General features: G+C 40.8%; 1 protein-coding gene across 2 annotated transcripts in view; it reads right to left on the bottom strand.

Annotated features, from left to right (window-relative positions):
- Positions 1–3063: 3063 nt before the first annotated feature.
- Positions 3064–19605, bottom strand: part of rassf5 (Ras association domain family member 5) — a 46766-nt gene continuing 30224 nt past the window's right edge. The window contains exons 3-6 of one of the 2 annotated variants that reach the window (XM_034699545.1): positions 5939–6052; positions 4622–4955; positions 4406–4521; positions 3064–4297 (exon numbers count right to left, since the gene is read on the bottom strand). In XM_034699545.1, coding sequence (XP_034555436.1) covers positions 4154–4297; positions 4406–4521; positions 4622–4955; positions 5939–6052 — 708 coding nt within the window. In that variant the 3' untranslated portion in view covers positions 3064–4153. The remainder of the gene's footprint in view (positions 4298–4405; positions 4522–4621; positions 4956–5938; positions 6053–19605) is intronic. The other variant, XM_034699623.1, reaches the window with a different exon arrangement.

The raw sequence follows: 19605 nt of genomic DNA, 5'->3' as shown, positions 1-19605 counted from the left end.
TAAGTTGTTTTTATGTACAGCAGTTTGTGTTACAATGCTATTGTATGAAAAGCGCTTTATAAATAAAGTCTGATTGATTGATTCAATAATAAACAAGCATATATTCATATGATAAACTATAAATGGTTGCAAACAGTAAGAGTGTGGTCATAAATACCTCAAAGTCATTATTAGAGTAAAATAATATCAAAACTCATTATATAGTTGTAGTTTGTGCATTATTTAAATTAGGAATAAGTCCTGCATAATTTTTCCAAAGATTAAATGTATCAGAAGCTTCATCTGGATTTTTTTTTAAAGCTTAAACCCTAAATTAAAACAAATAAATGTAGTGCATCTTTGTTATGCACTTTTGCAGGTGCTAATATTTCAATAATACAAGGGGCAAGGTAAAGCAGAATCATTTGATCAACAGTTTTTTTTAATGTCTTTGACTCCATTGGTGTTAAACTCTCAAACTTCAGACTCTTTGGCAATAAAAGCACAATGCAAAGGACAACAGAGATGATATAAACATACTTACAGTGAAACTATTGACTAGCTGCAGGAATGGCTAACTAGAATTAAGATCCTTGGGCTTTTATAGTGCATGGTGGTCAGTCACTTTGCAAACCATGAAAGCTTGAAGTTGGCCTGAAACTGGAGAGGGTCTGCAGATCCATACCAGGACCGGGACAGATATAGTTAGGGGCAGGCCAGAGGACAGACAGAGTGAGACCCGGCAAGCATGAGAAGGGGAACAGTCTAAATTCAGAAAGTGATACATGCTGGGCAGAGGGTGATGCTAATCTTAGCTCTTTCTCAGAGGTGAGAAGAGGGGTCTGTCTATATTTGCTGCCATAAATAAGCATACTGACACAGTTTTGGGTGGCCCTCTGGGCAGCAGCCAGCCCTTAAGACCAACCCGGCCACGCTGATTATTCTTAGATGGTGGTGTATAGAGAGAGTAGGGTGACAATGCCTATAAACTGAACTGCTTATTGCACTTTCTTTTCAGAGGAGTTCAAGGTGTAAGTGTGTGCACTCTTATCGCAACCAGATTAAAACCACAGCAAGAGATAGGACCAGGTGCAAAGCTACCTATAGGTCCTGGTCGGGGGTTGTGAGGTTCTTGCTGTTTTTGGTCTCCTGGGCTGTGACAGACACTGACACCTGCATGTTTATTGGTCTCACACCTCATTCGGGATGCCCTTTGAACAGATTCACCCTAAAAAAGACTGTATCAGTAAAAGTTGTCTGTAACTGTGCAAAAGCCAAATGTTTTACTATGTCAGGTAAGTAAGAATTATATCATACACACATGCATCTGGACAAATATGCACACAGTATGTCTGTATGTGGAGAGAATACTTAAAATTTGAATGAAGTGTTGCCATCTGCTGGTGACTTGAAACAGTACAGGTTGTCTAGACGTGTCGGGTCATGCCTAGACAACACATTGTTTAAAAATCCTCAGGAAACATTTCCAGACTAATAAAAAAAAAAAGAAAACAAATACTTTAATACATTAAATTTAGTACAATATTAAGATGTCATTCTCCTGGTAGCAGTAACTACAGCAAATTTATGATTTCTTTGAAGCTGTTCTTTCTCCATTTGTCTGATTCACTGTATATCCATCAGACACTGTTTCTGTGAAATCAAGGTGCAGGTTCTCTTTCTTTTCTGTAACCCTTATCAACCCTTATAACGATAACTGGGAGGCAATGCTTCAAGATTTTTATATGACCCCCCTTGTATTCATTCAAAAAGTCACTTTTTGTTTGGGTAGATATTTAAAGGGATGGAAAGCAAAGACACAAAGAAACATTTCAGTAAAGGGATGACCTTTTTTATTTAATTTTATTATTCTGTACAGTTCTACTGTTATATTTATACACACTTCTTCAAATAAAACAAATTGCAAATAAAAAGCATCAAGTCTCGTCATCCTCTACATAATATCATATAGATGAGGTGGACCATGAAATAAATAACACACAAAAACACACTTACACGCACACACTCTAGCACACACTCACACACTCACACACAGATTGCTGGAAGGAAATGTGTTTCCAAAGGGGGGAAAAAAAGTACATACTCAACACCACCCAGTACACAAAGATTTGCACACATGCGAAAGCACCCATACATCTGCTCAGGCACCTGTGTGCTGAAACACACCTGACAGACAAACACCGGGGCACATGAAACAAAAGGCACTGCCAGCAGGAACAGCTCAGGCTTTGGGTGGCGGTGATTGAAAAATGTGCATGTGTGGATTTACTGAGGAGAAGTATGTGCTTATGGACAACAGGCCTCAATTATTAGTATGTCTAATGAATAAAAGATGTTAAAGATGGATGTCTATTCATACATGTTGTTAACAGGAACACCTTTCCAAAGGGATGTTAATTGCAGATGTAATGTTGTTTAATATATATAAATATATATGTACTTAATGCATATCTTAAGACTGAATAAATGAGACCCAATGACAGAGCACTGATGACACACACTCATTAGAAAACTCTATTCACATTGTCCTCACTGCCCTGTATAGGCATTTACACACACTCACACACACTCCTACCAGTAGCAATGGTATAGAAAGTATATTCATAATAACAACAAAGTCGAACCTTGTCACTCCTTTTTCCAGTGTCTACATAATACATATGCATTGCAAACACATCATTGGTACATCATAGCCATTATCATGAATTTTTACATTTTCTTTATTCTATGGGGGGGATGGAAGTTGGGCTAATGAAAGAAAAGAGAAGCAGAAATGCATGCCCAGCCCCAGAGTTGTGGGCCATTCAGTCACCTGCATCTAAATGTGCAAAAAACAGAAGCTGGTTGAATTTTTTACATACACCACTTTGAATTTAACTAACCGTTCAAAAGTCTCTCTTCCCTTTAAAATCCTGTCCATAGATCAGTCCCTCATTGCTTTGGTGTGATAAGCCCCTCACATTCAAATGCATCCTATGCACAACTACAGCATAAAGATCAATTTTACAAAGGTGTGTGTGTGTGTGTGTGTGTGTGTGTGTGTGTGTGTGTGTGTGTGTGTGTGTGTGTGTGTGTGTGTGTGTGTGTATTGCCTTGCTGAGTTTGTGGACATCATGCAAGGTTGAGTGGGTCAGACTTTAGGGAGAGAAAATGACGTTGCAGTTAAATCTGAGAAGAAGTTTGTGTTTACCGAGGGGAGTGCTAACTGAGTCAGATTGAGATCTGTTCTTGCAAATGACTGGATCTTTGCACCACCCTTTCCCCCCTTTCCACCACCCAATGTATTACAGGAGGGAAATGGAACGATAGCATCAAATAAAAAAGGCTAATTTTGGACACAATGTTTTAAAAAGGGGTGATTTGTTTCAGCGATAAGGTTTTCTCTTTAAACACATGCTCCCTGAGAAAAAAAAATATCAGAGAATAGATCTTTCCAGCTGGTTACTGGTATGATGCTCTCTTCAAAAGACAAACCTGATCCTACACACCTCCCTCACAAATCCATGTCTTCTATTCCAGCATAAAAATGATACATCTGATGATAACATCAATTCAAGGAAGATAAAAAAAAAAAAACCCATCAACCCTCAGTATGATTGTCCTTCCATCCCCAAGAGATGCTGAAAAAATGAATCATGCCTTCTGTTGTAATTCTCACTATGTGCAGGGGATGAGCTGAGAGACTCATGCATAAGTAACACTTGCAGTAGCAGCAGCAGCAGTAGCAGAAGAAGAGGGGAATCTTTAAAAACACCAGTGGTTCTTATCAGTCCCCTAATGAGATTTCAAGTTTCAGATCTCGCTGTGATCATTCTGTGTCTGTGTGTGTCCTTGGCAATGAAAACAACACTCGTCCAATCAGCAAGCAGACCACACACCCTGTAGCCTTTCAAGTCGCTTTCGCCTCTCCTCAGGGAGTTGATGAATAGATGACGAGGGTTGGGGGGTGGGGGTGGGGGGTGGGGGGGGTTTATATGCGTCCTGAGAAAGGGTTTGCATGTGTGTGTGGGTGTACTGTATGTTTAGGTGTATATGTGGAAGGTGGAGACAAGTTCAGCTCCAGCTCCAGCCTCTAAATAGATGGGCAAAGGGGTGGGGGTTCAAAGGGTCAGTGTCTCCCTGGGTTTCAGTTGTAAGGTAACAGGTGAAGGGGTCAGGGGTCATGTTGTTGCAGGGCCTGTTGTAGTTTCCGTCGGTACACGGTGTATTTTTGCTCCACTGCCCGCACTCGCTCCGTCTCCTCTTTCTCCAGGATTACCAGGAAGTTCTGTAGCTCAGGGACAGAGAATGCATGCCACTGTTGGAAGAACAAGAGAGAGGATAAGAACAGATGTTTTAACACAACTGCAAAAGGAAAGTTTGATGTGCCAAATAAAGCACATCTTGTGTGTGTCTGTTTTCTCACCTGCACCTCCCCGGTCTCATTTTCCTTCAGGACAAAGCTGAGCTGTTCTGGATCAGGCCCTGATATCAACCTCAGGAGAAGAGGACGCTCACACAAAGGAAGCTTCTGGAAAAGATCTGGAGGCAGAGAAAAATCCAAAAGCAAAATGTTTAATCAATGCTCCACATCACAAACACTACTCTACAAATGAGCACTAAGTGGGAGTTTTTTCCTCACCCTGTCCGTCCCGATGTGTCTGCCTGTACAGTGCAAACTTTCGGGGATTGTCCAACACCATGAACTTCTTCAGCAGGCCCTGGATCACCTCTCTGGTGGTGGTCAGAGAGCTGATGTGGATCTGCTTCACACAGTCGGATGGTAGGTAGAAGGATGTCCTCTTTTCACTCTGTCCACAGTCTGTTCCTTCCTGGCACTCAGACGGCGCCTGATTACTGCCACCCGTCTGCCTAGACGCTCCGTCTGGGCCTGCAGTCTCCACAGCAGGGACTGTGACTGGTCGACTGAGCCTCAGGTGAACCTTTATGAAGCCTGTGAAGGATCCGTCTGAGGCCTATAGAACACAGAGAGAGATACATAGAAGCACTCATAAGTTACTGGTTACTTTCTGAACCCCCTCTATCCAGGATTTGATTGCTTTAGCAAATAATATTTATATTCAGGAGAGGATGAAGTTTCCTTTGCATCCTCAGAGAGCTGTGTTCATTAAACTTTGGACTTTTATAATTTTTAATCGTCAGTGTGTCTGCTATAGGTTGCCCTTGGTTTGGACTGAATGGGAGAAAAGCCCTAGGAGGAGATAGCAAAAGTATGCACCCTTATTTGGACGTTTTTGGGCGCCATTTTACATTTTTAAAGCTAGGCGCTCTTCCTGTTGAGTTTCTGATATGGGTGTGAGAGGCTTTTTTGTGCGTCCTGATGCCATGAATATGCGTATTAATTTTCAAGCATGTAGCTCAAAATAACCTCAATGGGGAGGCGTTTTTGAAAACTTTAGGGGGCGCTAGTGAGCACATTTTTGAGAATTTTTTTGTGAAACCCATAAATTAGTAAATTTTTCACCAGGCCTGATATCACCAGGATAAAAACATCCACGCTTTCATGCATGTTCAGGGCTCCAAAAATGCGTTTGAAGTCACGCGACAAAGAATAAAAATAATCCTTTGGGTTACAACAGGGCCTTCGTCGACCTTGTCGGTGCTCGGGTCCTAATAAATGAAATTGTAGAATTGTAGAACTTGCTGTTGGCTTATATCCATCACAAAATGACAGATAATAGTTTTTTTTTAAAAGTTATAACAACATGGAAACTGCTTCTGTTTTCACCTTTGAGTTATACTACCTCTCCTTCAGGCTTTGCTTGTTTCTTTTACACAGACATCCTACTTTTTGTTCCCTCTTTATGCAATACATGTGTTAGTTTCCTGCTTCCATTCATCAAATCATCAAAGTGAGGAAGTTGTGGAACGTATATTGTCGGCTTGACATTAAACAGTGCAGTTCATTTACCAGCAACAACAAGTGCTCAGAACTCACCAGATTCATGCCATTTTCAGACTCTTGAGCGTTGTACTCGTCTATCCTTGTTTGCACCTCTTCCTCTGACAGGTCCTTTGTTCCTCTCTCTTCTTCTTCCTTTGCTTCATTCTGCTGGAAGGCGGCGAGAGAAAAAAAGGAGTCAGTTTGAACAATGAGTGGAACCTCGTATCACAAAAGGAAGAGTACTCATAGTATCACTGTTTTATCTGAGCCAGCAGAGGGTGCTGCTCCCAAAACAAGTCCTGTAAAACTCCAACGCTCTCTTTGCTGCTCTGAATTTTATGAATAGACATCAAGAGAAACCCTGCTTCCCTTCTCAAAAGTGGGCTGGCTGATTAACATGATGACATGCTCAAGAAATATTAAGATATTAAAACAGGCAGATTTCAAGCCGATGTGGTCTCCCTCTAGTGACATCCTCAATCTTTGTCATCCTGGAGGAGGAGAAGCTTCTTTATTGATTGCATGCTGAGAGGGATTCTTATACACACTCTCTCTCTTCCTCCTCAGTGTGGTTTAACAACTCTGCAGCTATACACGGAGACAGGACATGTTGTGAATGGAGCAAATCACACATTCAACATCAAAGCATGAGGATATTGACATTGCTGCCCCCCTCTCACTTCTGCTCATTTCCTATTTCTGTGATAAGAAATGACAGAGCAGGAGAGAGAAAGAGAGAGAGAGTGAGGAAACATAAACAGGAGGAGGAGGCAGGGAAAGAAACGAGTAAGGGGTAAGGAGTGATGAAAGAGTGGCTGCTGAGCCAGCCTTAGCAACACAGAGTTTGACTGGGTTATTTATAGTACAGTGGGATGCATCCTCTCTCTCTCTCTCTATCTCACAATAGCTTTTTTTCCCCTCCTTCTCCTGTTCGTTTGCATTTTCTGGGACAGAGAGAGAGAGAGAGGGAGAGAGAGAGAGAGAGAGAGAGAGAGAGAGAGAGAGAGAGGTCAGGCATCATTTCTGTAGGGGACTCCTCAGGTTGTGTGATGAAGTCACTGTTTTCATTCAGCACAGATGCGGCATGTGACTGCATGATGAGTCTGTGTGAGTGCACACATAGACTGAGGCACCTTAAGTGGTAATACACAACACCCACACAGCTGGTGCAGCAGGCTGGCATTCAGCATTAAGAGAGGTGGTAACATTGTAAGATTTAAAATGTCAAGGCTGATGTTGAGAGGATGCCAAAGGGACTGCATGTCGGTGTGTCAGTGTTTAGCGTGTCCATGTGTGAAAAGAAACAGAAAACACAGAGGTATTATTTTCTGGTGACCACACAGCTCATACTTTTTGTTGCAGCCCTTTATCTCTTCTGCACTTATCAGCCGCTCCTCTGTGAAATCATGGTCTTGTTATAATGGTTCATGTCCATTCTGGCGTGAAACAACTGGGAACACATCTGAAGCTACTGTGGTCATTGCATGTCATAAATGTAATAATTCAAAGCCCTTTTAATTAGGACACAACCCTGTTTCAACTTCAAGGGTCTGCGGTCCTGGCTCTGTCGTTTTACAAACACATACAATCACATTCATATAAGAAGAAAAATGTAAATCTATACACACACTAAACTGTGTTGCACAACTGGATTATGAAAAGAATCTGAGGGATATGTAGGAGTGGACTTGTATCTGAAATTCCTCCCAGTCAAGTGAAACAAAGTGAAAAGAACATGCAGGAATTCCTGCGTTTGTATGCGAGTTTCTAAATGTATCAGAGGCATTGCCCTGCCCTCCCTTTCTGCATACCAGTGAGAGTGGTCGAGGGACAATAGAGTGATTTCCGCCCATGAGAGTTTCACAGAGTCCTGGGACACACACTGCTCCATGTGTCCCAGGTCGTTAAGGGGAGCTGATGACCGACAGGACATCACAACAGAAAGAGTGGACTCAATGAAAACCTCCAGTTATATTATATAGGACTAGCTTGTGATGTTATTGGAAAATAGTGTGAAACTCATCAATGATCCTCCAGTGAATCATTGTTTCCAGAGCTGAATGTAACTGCTTAGAAATAAATGAGTGATTAAAGGCAATAAGAGTGATCTGATGCTTTTATGCTGTAGGCGGCAAATCTGTTATCTTGCCAGGGTTTCGTCTCAAGCTTCTCCAGGTGGTTTGCCAGTCAATACAGATGGCTGTTCAGCTTTAAGTCGGGCTCTGCTGAAGATTTCTGTCTGCTAAAAAAGGAGCTTTTCCTTCCTACTGCTGAAAAAGTGCTCACTCATGGTGGACCAGAAATTTGATAACAAAGACAGACTTTAATTCTATCAGATTTAGTTCTTGTGGAAACAGAAGTAATCAATGTTTAACTTAACATTTCACTTTTGAGAGAGGGATGTTTATGGACATTTGGGGGCAAAGACTCAAGCAAAAAAGATTAACCCTGAATAGGTTTTCATTTCCAATGGTGTGATTTCCTTGTCATTTGTTTGTCTCTTTTTAAATGATTGCTTGTTTGGTCTCACATTGTGTTTTTTTTTATGTATTGTACAGTACTTTGGTCAGCTTCTGCTGTGTTTTTAAACTTGACTTGACTTGACTTAATCTACCCCTAACATGTACTTTCCATTTGTGTATTTATATTAATATTTAAGTGTTTTATTATCTTAGAAATGTATTTTATTTTGGTGATTTTAATTTCCTGTGTTGAGTTCTAACATCTTATTTTACCTCCAGTGTTTCCTCATTAAGATATCATGAGAGCGTTTCCTCAGTTCGTTCTGCAACTTCTTTTTTATTTAATTTTTATTGTTTTTATTACTATTGTTGCATTTAAGAAGAAAGGTACTTTACTGATCCCCAGGGGGGAAATTCAATTTTTCCACTCATGCTATTTTTGGACATGCTACACATACAGTTTTTTTTTTTTGGTATATACATACAAATGCACGCACACACACACACACACACACACACACACACACACACAGTGAACATGTTTAGGGAGAGATGTCAGAGTGAGGATACTGCCGTCAACCAGCGCGGTTGGTGGGCAGTGCCCAGGCAAGTGAACCAGCACCTCTCCAGCCACCAGTCCACTTGCCAAACTTCGTCCATACTGGGATTCGAACCAGCCACCCTTCGGTTCCCAAGCCAGGTCCCTATGGACTGAGCTACTGCCGCCCCCCTTTATTGTGTTTTTTTACCTTAGGATTGTGACGTGGGTTTGGGGTTGGGTCTGGGGGTGGGGTCTTTTTCTTAATTGATTCTATTTGAAGTTGTTTTTATGTACAGCACTTTGTGTCACAATGTCACTGTATGAAAAGCTCTCTATAAATAAAGTCTAATGGATTGATTAATATTGCCACATTTCAGTATAACTAGAGCTGTCAAATAATTCATGTTGTAGATAGCTATGAATCTTTGAATTTCAATAGGTTATCACAATTTATTGCATTTTAAATGGCATATTATTATATTCCATTAAAGTGCATTTGCAACAGTTTTTAAGTCCATATGAACAATGTAAAGCTGTGCTTACCAGTGTCATAATTTGGAAGGCATCTAAATGCAATGAAATGCACTTTATGATTGACTTTAAGGTGAGTTATTGAAATAAATTCTGCCCTGCCACACCGGTGAGTTTCTGAAACCATGACTTAGAGCAGGTATGTCCAAAGTACGGCTCCGGGGGCCAATCACGGCCCAAGGTCCATTTATTTATGGCCCCAAGCTTCCATCTTAAAACGTGTTATTTATAGCACCGATATTAATCACATTCTGAATCATCTGTACATTTGCAGTTTCTTTCAAGCACACAAACAAAACTAAAGTCAATCCAGAAACGTCTCAAAAAGCTTCATATGGACTTCTTGTCTAAAGCCAAAACACTGGGAATTCTGCAAGACGGCAATAAAGAAGAAACACAAGAACGCTTAAAGTTGACAGGTTTTCAAATTAATGTTTTTATCATGATGTGAAAATGTTCTTGATGAACACTGAAAGTTCAGAAGACACAAAAGAGGACACAAGACGAGATCAAAATGATGAAATTGTGCAGAAAAGGTAAAATTTGGTGCATAAAAATGTTTCAGAACTCAGGAAAATAATAATTTTGTTCTAAAGATGTTGTCTGCTGGTCAGAAAAGTCTTGAAAAGAACAGGAAATAGAAGTGTAGCCCTAATGAAAAACATTTTCCTCCAGAAGAATATACAGTTTTCTAATGTTTACGTGGCTTGACAACTGAGGACTACCTAGTTACTGATTTATTGAGAAAAAAAAAGTGGAATAATTGTTAAATAGAGATTTCATATATAACTATTATGATTACTAAGTCTCAGTAGGAGCCACTGGCCCTGAGGTATTCGGACAACGTCAAATGTGGCCCTCTTTGAAAAAAGTTTGGACACCACTGACTTAGAGGTATGAAAATGCTTCAAATTGCTGACTCAGTGAAATAAAGTGTTCATTTTTTATCATTTTTAAAAATCACTATAGAACATTTAAAAATATGCAGGACTGCTTGTAGAAAATGTGCAGAGGATTTTAATTCAGTGCATAACAAACAGACAACCACTGACACCAGTCTGATCAGCTGCACCTGTATACTTAGTTATTGGTGGCAGTTCAAAGTTTGACACAAAGTGCTTACTACTGTATTTCTGCACATAAATACAGAATGCCAAAAAGGCCAAACAGCACACAGTTTTCAGTCAATAGTTCCGTCTGTCTTTAAGTTAGAGCAGACCTTTTTGATGCTGACTCAGGCCAAGCTGAGTCACAACCACCAATGACAAGTTAAGTTTAGACAACCACAATCTAAAACCAGAGATGCCCAAAAGCTTAATCAAAGAGAACCCAAGAAACCTGGTTTGAGTTTATATTTTTAATTGATACTGGTGTCTTTAATTCACTTTGTATTAAGTAGCATAAAATAACAAACTCAAGACAAAGGGTCAAAGGGGCAGGAGTTCACGCTTCCTTCAGGTGAGTGTGTGTGCCAGCTTCAGTTTTGCTGCTTTAGTTGTTTTTTTCCACGTTTCTCATTTGACTTATTTTTTCACCCAACAATACTGAATAGTTCTGGAGCTAACAACGTGTATGACAATGCAAGTGATCAAATCTGACAACAACTGTTAAAGCCAATTCTACCAGAACACACCAACCCCCTTTGTAAAACATGCAACTCCAGATTAAGCTTGTCCTGTTACAACAATAACAAAAATATTACAGGTGGCAGGTCCAGACATTTTAATCCAGTTTGCTGGTGTGAGTCAGGTAGATGCAAAGCGGCTTAAGTGTGCACGATATCTAGGCCTGTTACATAAGGGTCTTACACACACAGAGATATGCACACATGCCGTGCAGACACACGCACACACACACACCTCAGGCTGACATGACTAAGTGTTGATGCTCTCACCCTGATGAGATCAGACAAGAGAGGTCATCTGCTTCAGCAAAGTAGCCCGCATTAAAGCAAGTCTGTCTGTGGGCATGACCTGACCACTTCTAAAGTGACTCCAACTTACTCTTGACTTTGTGAGTTTAACCTAAAGTGTGTTTGTGTGTATGTGTGTGCAAGAGATGGACCAATCCAAACCTGGTATCGGTCAGATGATGCCTCAATAAGCAAGATCGGGCAGATCCAAGGGGGAGATATATTCAACTCAGTTCTACACTATTAGGTGTTTACAGCAACCATGTGCACATACTATGTCATAAACACTTTGGTAGATCTGTACATTTTTCTAGGTGGAGATGTCATGTTGCATGGCTCTAACTACAGAGGCTCAGCAGTTTGCAGGTATTTCACACTCCGACAACAATTTGTAATTTGTGCAAAGCTGATATTTCAAGGGGTTGCAGTTGAGAAGCAAAATCTAACAATACCAATTTAATCAAGTTTCTCAAGAATCCTCATGCCAAAGAAAACAAGTTCAACCAATCAGAAACAGAAGCCAAGATAAAACAGTTAATTTTGTCAGCTGAGGATGCAAGAAACTTTAAAAAGTTTGAAAGCGTTAAAAATAGCAGAGAAGGGATGTTTATGGACATTTGGGGGCAAAGACTCAAGCAAAAAAGAGTAATCTACCCCTAACATGAACTCTTCATTTGTGTATTTATATTAATATTTTAGTGTTTTATTGTCTTAGAAATGTATTTTATTTTGGTGATTTTAATTTCCTGTGTTGAGTTTTAACATCTTATTTTACCTCCAGTGGTTCCTCATTAAGATATCATGAGAGTGTTTCCTCAATTTCGTTCAGCAACTTCTTTTTTTTATCTAATTTTTATTGTTTTTATTACTATTGTTGCATTTATTGTGTTCTTACCTTAGGATTGTGGGGTGGTGTGGGTTTGGGGTCGGGGCTGGGGGTGGGATCTTTTTCTTAATTGATTCTATTTTTGGCTGTTTTTATGTACAGCACTTTGTGTCACAATGTCATTGTATGAAAAGCTCTCTATAAATAAAGTCTGATTGACTGATATTGCCACATTTCAGTATAAATAGAGCTATCAAATAATTCATGTTGTAGATAGCTAGGAATCTTTGAATTTCAATAGGTTATCACCATTTATAGCATTTTAAATCACATATTATTATATTCCATTAAATTGCATTTGCAACAGTTTTTAAGTCCATATGAACAATGTAAAGCTCTTCTTGGAAGGCATCTAAATGCAATGAAATGCACTTTATGATCTTGACTTTAAGGTGAATTATTGAAATAAGTTCTGCCCTGTCATGCTAGTGAGGTTCTGTAACCATGACTTAGAGCAGGTATGTGGTAAAAATAGCAGAGCAGGTTCTTGATTTCATTGTTGTGTACGACAAACATCTGCAGCTCATTGAAAATGAAGGATCTGCTCGGTACCCAGGTACAGTTAACCACCATGTCAGTGTTTTTTTTTAAACTGCTCTGCCTGAACTTATGAGAAAGCGTGAAAAACATATCAGCAGAGTTAAAGATGTTAAGTTGACGAGGTTCACCACAGATATCTGGAGCTCTGATGTTTGCCTGTTGTCTTAGAGTACAGTGGTTAGACACGAGTTACACGTCACACGGTGCAGAGCTACAAGCTATAAGTGTCCACAGATCACACACCAGTGACTCCATTACACTGCCAGCGTGGAAATGCTTGACCTGTGGTGTGTTCAGTTAAACAAAGTGCATGTTTGTTTGTTTGCACAACTTTGTGACATGATTGTGATTTAATGTTACATGTTCTTTTTTCTCTCTTTTGATGCTTGCTTTTTTAAAAAGTTATATCTTTGGGCATTTTTGCCTTTAATGGATAGGAAAGCTGGAGAGAGACTGGAAATGTGGGGAGCAGAGAGCAGGGGAAGACATGCAGCAAATGGTAGAGACCGGGGATGGACTGTGGCCTCTGTGTATTGGGCCCGCGCTTTGACCGCTAGACAAACAGTGTTCCTTGATGATTTCATTTTAAAAACAGGAATTCTAATTCCTGTTTCATAAATGTATCAAACACGAATAAAACAATCAGTTTAGATACACTACCAGCCAAAAGTTTGGATACACCTTCTCATTGAGTGGTTTTTATTTATTCTAATTATTTTCAACATTGTAGATTAATACTGAAGACATCAAATCTATGAAATAATCTGGTTTTGCCATAATCTGGATTGCAACTGTAGTCAAATAGAGCTATCCATTGTGTACTAACCCTACCTCTGAACAACACAACTGATGGTCTCAAACACATTAAGAAGGCAAGTCATTCTACAAATGAACTCTTGACAAGGCTCATGTTAATTAGAAACCATTCCAGGAGACCACTTCATGAAGCAGACTGAGAGAATACCAAGAGTGTGCAAAGCTGTCATGAAGGAAAAAGGTGGCTACTTTACAGAATCTAAAATATAAAACACATTCTGATTTGTTTAACACTTTTTTGTGAATTAAATAATTCCATATATGTTGTTTCATAGTTTTGGTATTAATCTACAGTGTTTCAAGTAATTAAAATAAATACAAACCCTTGAATGAGAAGGTGTTTCCAATCTTTTGACTGGTAGTCAGTCCCTCCAAGATTTAGCGGGATTTTTTTGTGATTGTTGCGGCCCCAAAAAGCCTGAATTTGCGACAGCTTTTTGAAAAAATTGCGGTGAAAGTTGCGATTTTTTTTTTGTTGCTTTTTTCCCCCCCAATAACATCTCAGGGGCAAGTAAATACGCTAAATTACAGTAGTTTTTAGAAAACATTCTTGATGTGACCACTGTGACTGTATTTTGATTCTCTTGAATCACAGAAAAATGACATGAAAGGACTGTCTTTCACATTTACGACGGTCCCTGAATGCACCTCGCAGCGACAGAGGCACAGACAGTTAGTTCACGGCACTCTGAAACGAATCTGCATCTTTGATGACTATGAGTTGATCAAAACTTACTGAAGGTGTCTGATGTTTCACCAAACTGGATTAAATCAAGCTGTAGACGTGGAGCTTTTTACGGTAATGGCGGCAACAATGTCAAACCTCAAATATTAAACAGACGTCCCCCGGTTGTGTCTCTGTCACTAACGCACACCGGGGGTAAAAATCCTCAATGAAGATGAGACAGATGCATGGAGGTGAGGAGAGCTGGTTCATAAAGCACACCTGCTGCAGGTAGAGACCAAGCGAACACTGAGCCCCTCAATCTATAAATAACAACGTTGTCATCGTCACTTGTCCTGCCTGCTGTCCCCTCTTTTCACCGGTTTTGTTGTTGAAAAAAATGCAGATCAAGTGAGGACTTACGTTTATGTTCCAAGGAAGTCAAATTGATGACAGATCCGATGACGTACAGGGGCTGAGATTGAGGTAATTGGTCAAATTTGCGGGAAAGTTGCGGTGATTGTATAAAATTGCAGGGCCGCGAAAAAATCGCGCTGATTGGTTGAATTTGCGTTGATAGTTGCGATCGCGAAATCGCAACTTCCTGGAGGGACTGGGTAGTAAATATGTGTTTATTTTATTTTACTTTGGTTCACAAAGTGAGAGACACCAGATGATGCCAAAACATAACTCATAGTCTCATTCTCACTTCCAGTATTTCAGGTTGTCAATTTAAAACTGGTACTGGATCGGACTTGATTGGTATTGTTATTAGTCGAGCTCTGGTATCATGTCAGGACTTTTAAAAGTTGGATCAGTGCATCTTAAGTGTGTAGTCTGTGTTTCCTTGACATCATGATCTTCAGGTAACATGAAACTCTAGGATCAGTTACAACAGGTCACTATTAAGAACATAACTGCAGTCAGAGCTGAGCTACACCAATATTACACATGGAAAAATGTGGAGAGGATTCACACCAACACATGAAAATGCACAAAGTTCCCACACAGAAACACACTCCCAATTGGACACACATGGATAACAGTGCATGTCTGCCTTTACTGGGTCAAGTGTCAGGGAGGAGAAGCAGGATCGAGACCACACACTGATTCTGTTTCACAGCTCAGAGATGCACACAGACATGCACACTCACAAAATACACACACACACACACACACACACACACACACACACACACACACACACACACACACACACACACAATGTTGAAAATGCTCTGACCCTCTGCATATTTAATGAATACTGTTTGAACACAAGATTACAAGTAACAGGCTCTTTCCTTTAAGTTTCCCTTAAATTGGTGAATGTAAAAAAGTACTAGGATAAATAACAGTACTAGTACAATTCCATAATAAAGTCACTACACATGCAGGGGGGTCTGCTTTTTAATAATGCTGCTTGATTTCCTCTGTGTATATGATGAATTAGAGCTTTTTAGAGCTCTTTTTAAAATGCTGAACATCTCCAACAGGGATGTTATTCATTAATTTTCACTGCATCACAAGCAGAACAGAATGAACTGAACATACCCCCTGCCTAGCTCAGAGATACACACATGCACACACATGCACACACTTGCGCTCACACACAACACATTAAAGCTGGCTGGCTAATCTGGAGCAAAAGGCTCAGCTCTGGAAATAATTCATAAAGAAAAGAGGATCTGAACTCCTCCTCCACTGCTTTGATGAACCCATGTGTCCCCCTCAGTCTTTGTACATAAAAACACACATATAAATGGAAGCTGAATGAGCACAATTGCACTTTTTAATTCCTAACTTTAAACAATGCATGGTTATTTCTTTATCCACATGACCTACATGGATCTTTGCATAGCTCATTTTCATATTCAAACACAGGAGAACAGGACTCTCTCCATGCAGGGCTACTGCTCAAGCTGTGTTGAATATCAGACTGTGCTGCTGTATTTCTGTCAAACCCTTTTATATCAAATCGTTTTATGTCAGACCCTTTTGCTCTAGCTGTGTCTTGCCAGAGACATCAGGCTCCATCAGCTGGCAGCTTCTGTAGCCCAGACAAGCCAACCCCAATACCCCTCTGTCTCGGCACAGCAGCAACCCTAACTCTGCACACACACATACACATACACACACAAGCCGACAACACAGCTGGTCAATTATTCAAAGATTAAACCTTCTCCAAGTCAGACACCAAAGGCCCTGCCAGGACAAAGACAGCAAGATGAGTGCTGAGCGTGTTTTACATGAATGCAAATGCCGCTACTGTTTTACAGAGCTTCCCCAGCAGCCAGTATGACTGTCTTCTCTTCTGCTTCATACACTTGTCTACCCGGGTTATCAGGAGAAATTGGTTCAATTACCCACAGTGCATCATGGGAAAACCCCTGCTAACAAACAAGTAGCTCCTATCACTCCCACAGTGCACGTATAGCTGTGCATGCTGTAGTTATAGTTTGTGACAGGATTATGTGTGAAGTAATTGAATGTACAGTAGAGCAAAACCAAATCCTCAGAAAGTGTGCCAACTAAACCATGAGTTGCTATGGTAACTGTGAGAGTGGTTTTCTACAGTTAAGTAGTGGCTGTGCGCACACATTCACACACATTCACACACTCACAGACTCTGGGGCAATAGTATCAGATGTGTTTCTACGGAAACCTCTCCCACGCGCTGTAGAGACGAGGCCCTCTGTGGAATCTGTAGGTTAGCGTCATTATAGTGCTAAAACACTACAAAGACATTATCTCTGAGAGACCAAACCACATATCATTAAGTCCTCATTCTCCGGACAGTGTTTCCAGACTGTGATGCTGAATCTATGAGAGCTGCTCTCATGATGAATGAGCTGCCAAAAGGCATCAAGGCTGATGAACAAGGCTAACAGCCGCCAGATCAATGTTACACAACAGATGCAGGACAGAAACCCCTTCCTACCCACAAGCACATACACCTAGAGGCCTGAACTATGAGTGCAAATACACCACTTCCTCTGTATACTTCTGCTTTTAAGTTGCATGTATGTGATATAAATGGCAATTTTTTCCCAGCCAAACTGGAACTAACCATTCAACCCATCTGAGTTCATCTCACTTTTAAAATTTGATCAATCAGAGTGAGTAACATCCTGAATTTTTGTACCTTGGCTGTGTGTTTTGGCTTGCGGAAGAACGAAGTCTTGGCCGTGAAGAAAGTGAAGTCTTCGCTCTCATCGTCCAGGCTGCAGTACCCGCTGCTCATGCTGTTACTGCTGGTCATGGAGGTGGTCAGCACCGTGTTGACAGTCATGGAGAAGTCCGGGGGTAGGTCTCCAGAACTAGAGGAACACGCCGACAGCTTGAGGAAGTGGGGTGTATATTTCGAAAAAAAAAACGCTTGGCTGATGTGTCGCTCAGCCACAATCAGAGTCAAAAGGTGTCTGCTGAATCTCCTTTACTCATCCAGAAAAAGCCAGCACTCCTCAGCTGATGCATCCAGAGAGTTCAGGTCCCACCTGTACCGGCGAGACAGGTGAACTCAGCTCAGATTCGGCCACTTCGCGTGCCACCGGAGAGAGGACCAGGAAATCGGAGAGCGAGCACAGACTTGTCACTTCCTCCTGACGTGTGTGAGTGAGTGTGTGTGTGTGTGTGTGTGTGTGTGTGTTATTGCTCTGACGCCGGTGTCACAAACACACCATACTGTATATGCACCTGGTCTCTTGCTGCTGAACGTACACACATGTACATTTGACCCTCACACACATAAGCACACTCTGGTGTCATGGAGTCAGTTTACAGGCTGGTTTCAGGTTAACCCTGCTCACCTGAGAGCCCCTGTTACACCCTCAAACAAACGATCATACAGGCATGCATGCAACACCACGTCCTGCTTCCATTCTGGACCCTGTCGGGTAGTGCTGCTGCAAAAAAGGAACGGTTCAAGTCGAGTCTAGAAAGCTCAGTTACGCCAGCGTTTAAGTGCTTGAGCATCCATCCGTCCCTTGAGTCCAGAGTAAACAGCAGCAGAAAATCTCCTGCAGCAGCAACAAGACGCTCACAGATCCTGCATTCCCTCCTCTCTCCTCCTCTTCCTCTGTTGCTTTGGCAATACTACCAGAAGAGAGATGGATGCCTCCCACTCAGCCTCTCTCTCCCTCTTCGTTTTCTTACTCTCTCCCTGTCTGTCTTTGCTCCCTCACTCTCTTGCAGCTTTGCTCTACCATCTGTGGTTATCAGCCTGCGAGCTCCCTCCCCCTTCTCCCACCACTCTCTCTATTTCGCTCTCTCTCTCTCTTTCTGTCTTCCTGCAAGCGACTGCACCCTGCAGAGCATGGCCACTTCCTCTAACAGAGAGAGAGAGAGAGAGAGAGAGAGAGAGAGAGAGAGAGAGAGAGGCTGATGAGTGAGAGATATGAAGCCTCACAGCTACTGTTTTACATACATGAGAGCAGAAGTGACAGGAAGCAGCAGAGAGGCAGGGGGAAAATGGCTGCGTTTCTGTTGAGATTCTGTTGTAACAGCGCACAAGAAAGCTTCACAACCTCTGTAAACATGTGGCTTTTAGAGAGGGATGTGTCATAATCAAGGCTATGTTTCCACACCAATCATTGACAGATACAGGCCAAGATATAAAAAAAACCCCACACCAAACCTTTAGAGTTGTACTTTAACAACCATCTGAGATATTCTTTCATTTTGGGGTCCAGCTATCACTGAGGCCTTCTAATGCTTTTCTCATAAATGTAGTTATTGTGTCATGCACAAGTTACAGCAAAAGAGCATTTTGTTTTCATGCCTGGAAACTCCCAGACTCACTTCTTCCTGAAACCAAAAATGGTAAGCTCCCTCTGTTTCAAAGAACTAAGCTTGAGATCACACTGCAAAAACTCAAAAGCTTACCAAGTGAAATTCTCATTTCTCAAATGTCTTCTCCCACTTGATTTAAGATAAGTTTAATTAACAAGTAACATTTGAGCAAGATAGAGGGACTTGTTTTAAGACATCTTAAATATCTTGTTAAGTCAAAGTCATCTTGAAATGATCTTGTTTTGAGTTGTAATTTAGAAGAAACAAGGTTTGTTTTACATTTCATACATTAGTCAAGCTGAGATCTTATTTGTAGAAGGCAGATAATCTTGATTTAAAACAAACTCTTTACTTGAGTTAAGTAAATGCATTTTATTGGAGGATCTATCAGAAAACAGCTCCATTGATAAAAGAAAGATAAGTTGTTTTTTAAGGGTGGGTTACAGTTTTCAGGCACTGTTTCTTCTAAATCAGATAAAAATAAACATCCTCAAACTACATGCACACAATGAAAGACCTACTTTAGAGCATAGCTGGCTTATCCTAAAAAAACAACATGACTGAATATTAGTATATCCAGC

The sequence above is a fragment of the Notolabrus celidotus genome, chromosome 1 (genome assembly GCF_009762535.1).
Source record: "Notolabrus celidotus isolate fNotCel1 chromosome 1, fNotCel1.pri, whole genome shotgun sequence".
In the NCBI taxonomy this organism is placed as follows: domain Eukaryota; kingdom Metazoa; phylum Chordata; class Actinopteri; order Labriformes; family Labridae; genus Notolabrus; species Notolabrus celidotus.
Note: the sequence above shows the minus strand (reverse complement) of the source record. Positions and strands in the feature narration are given on the sequence as shown.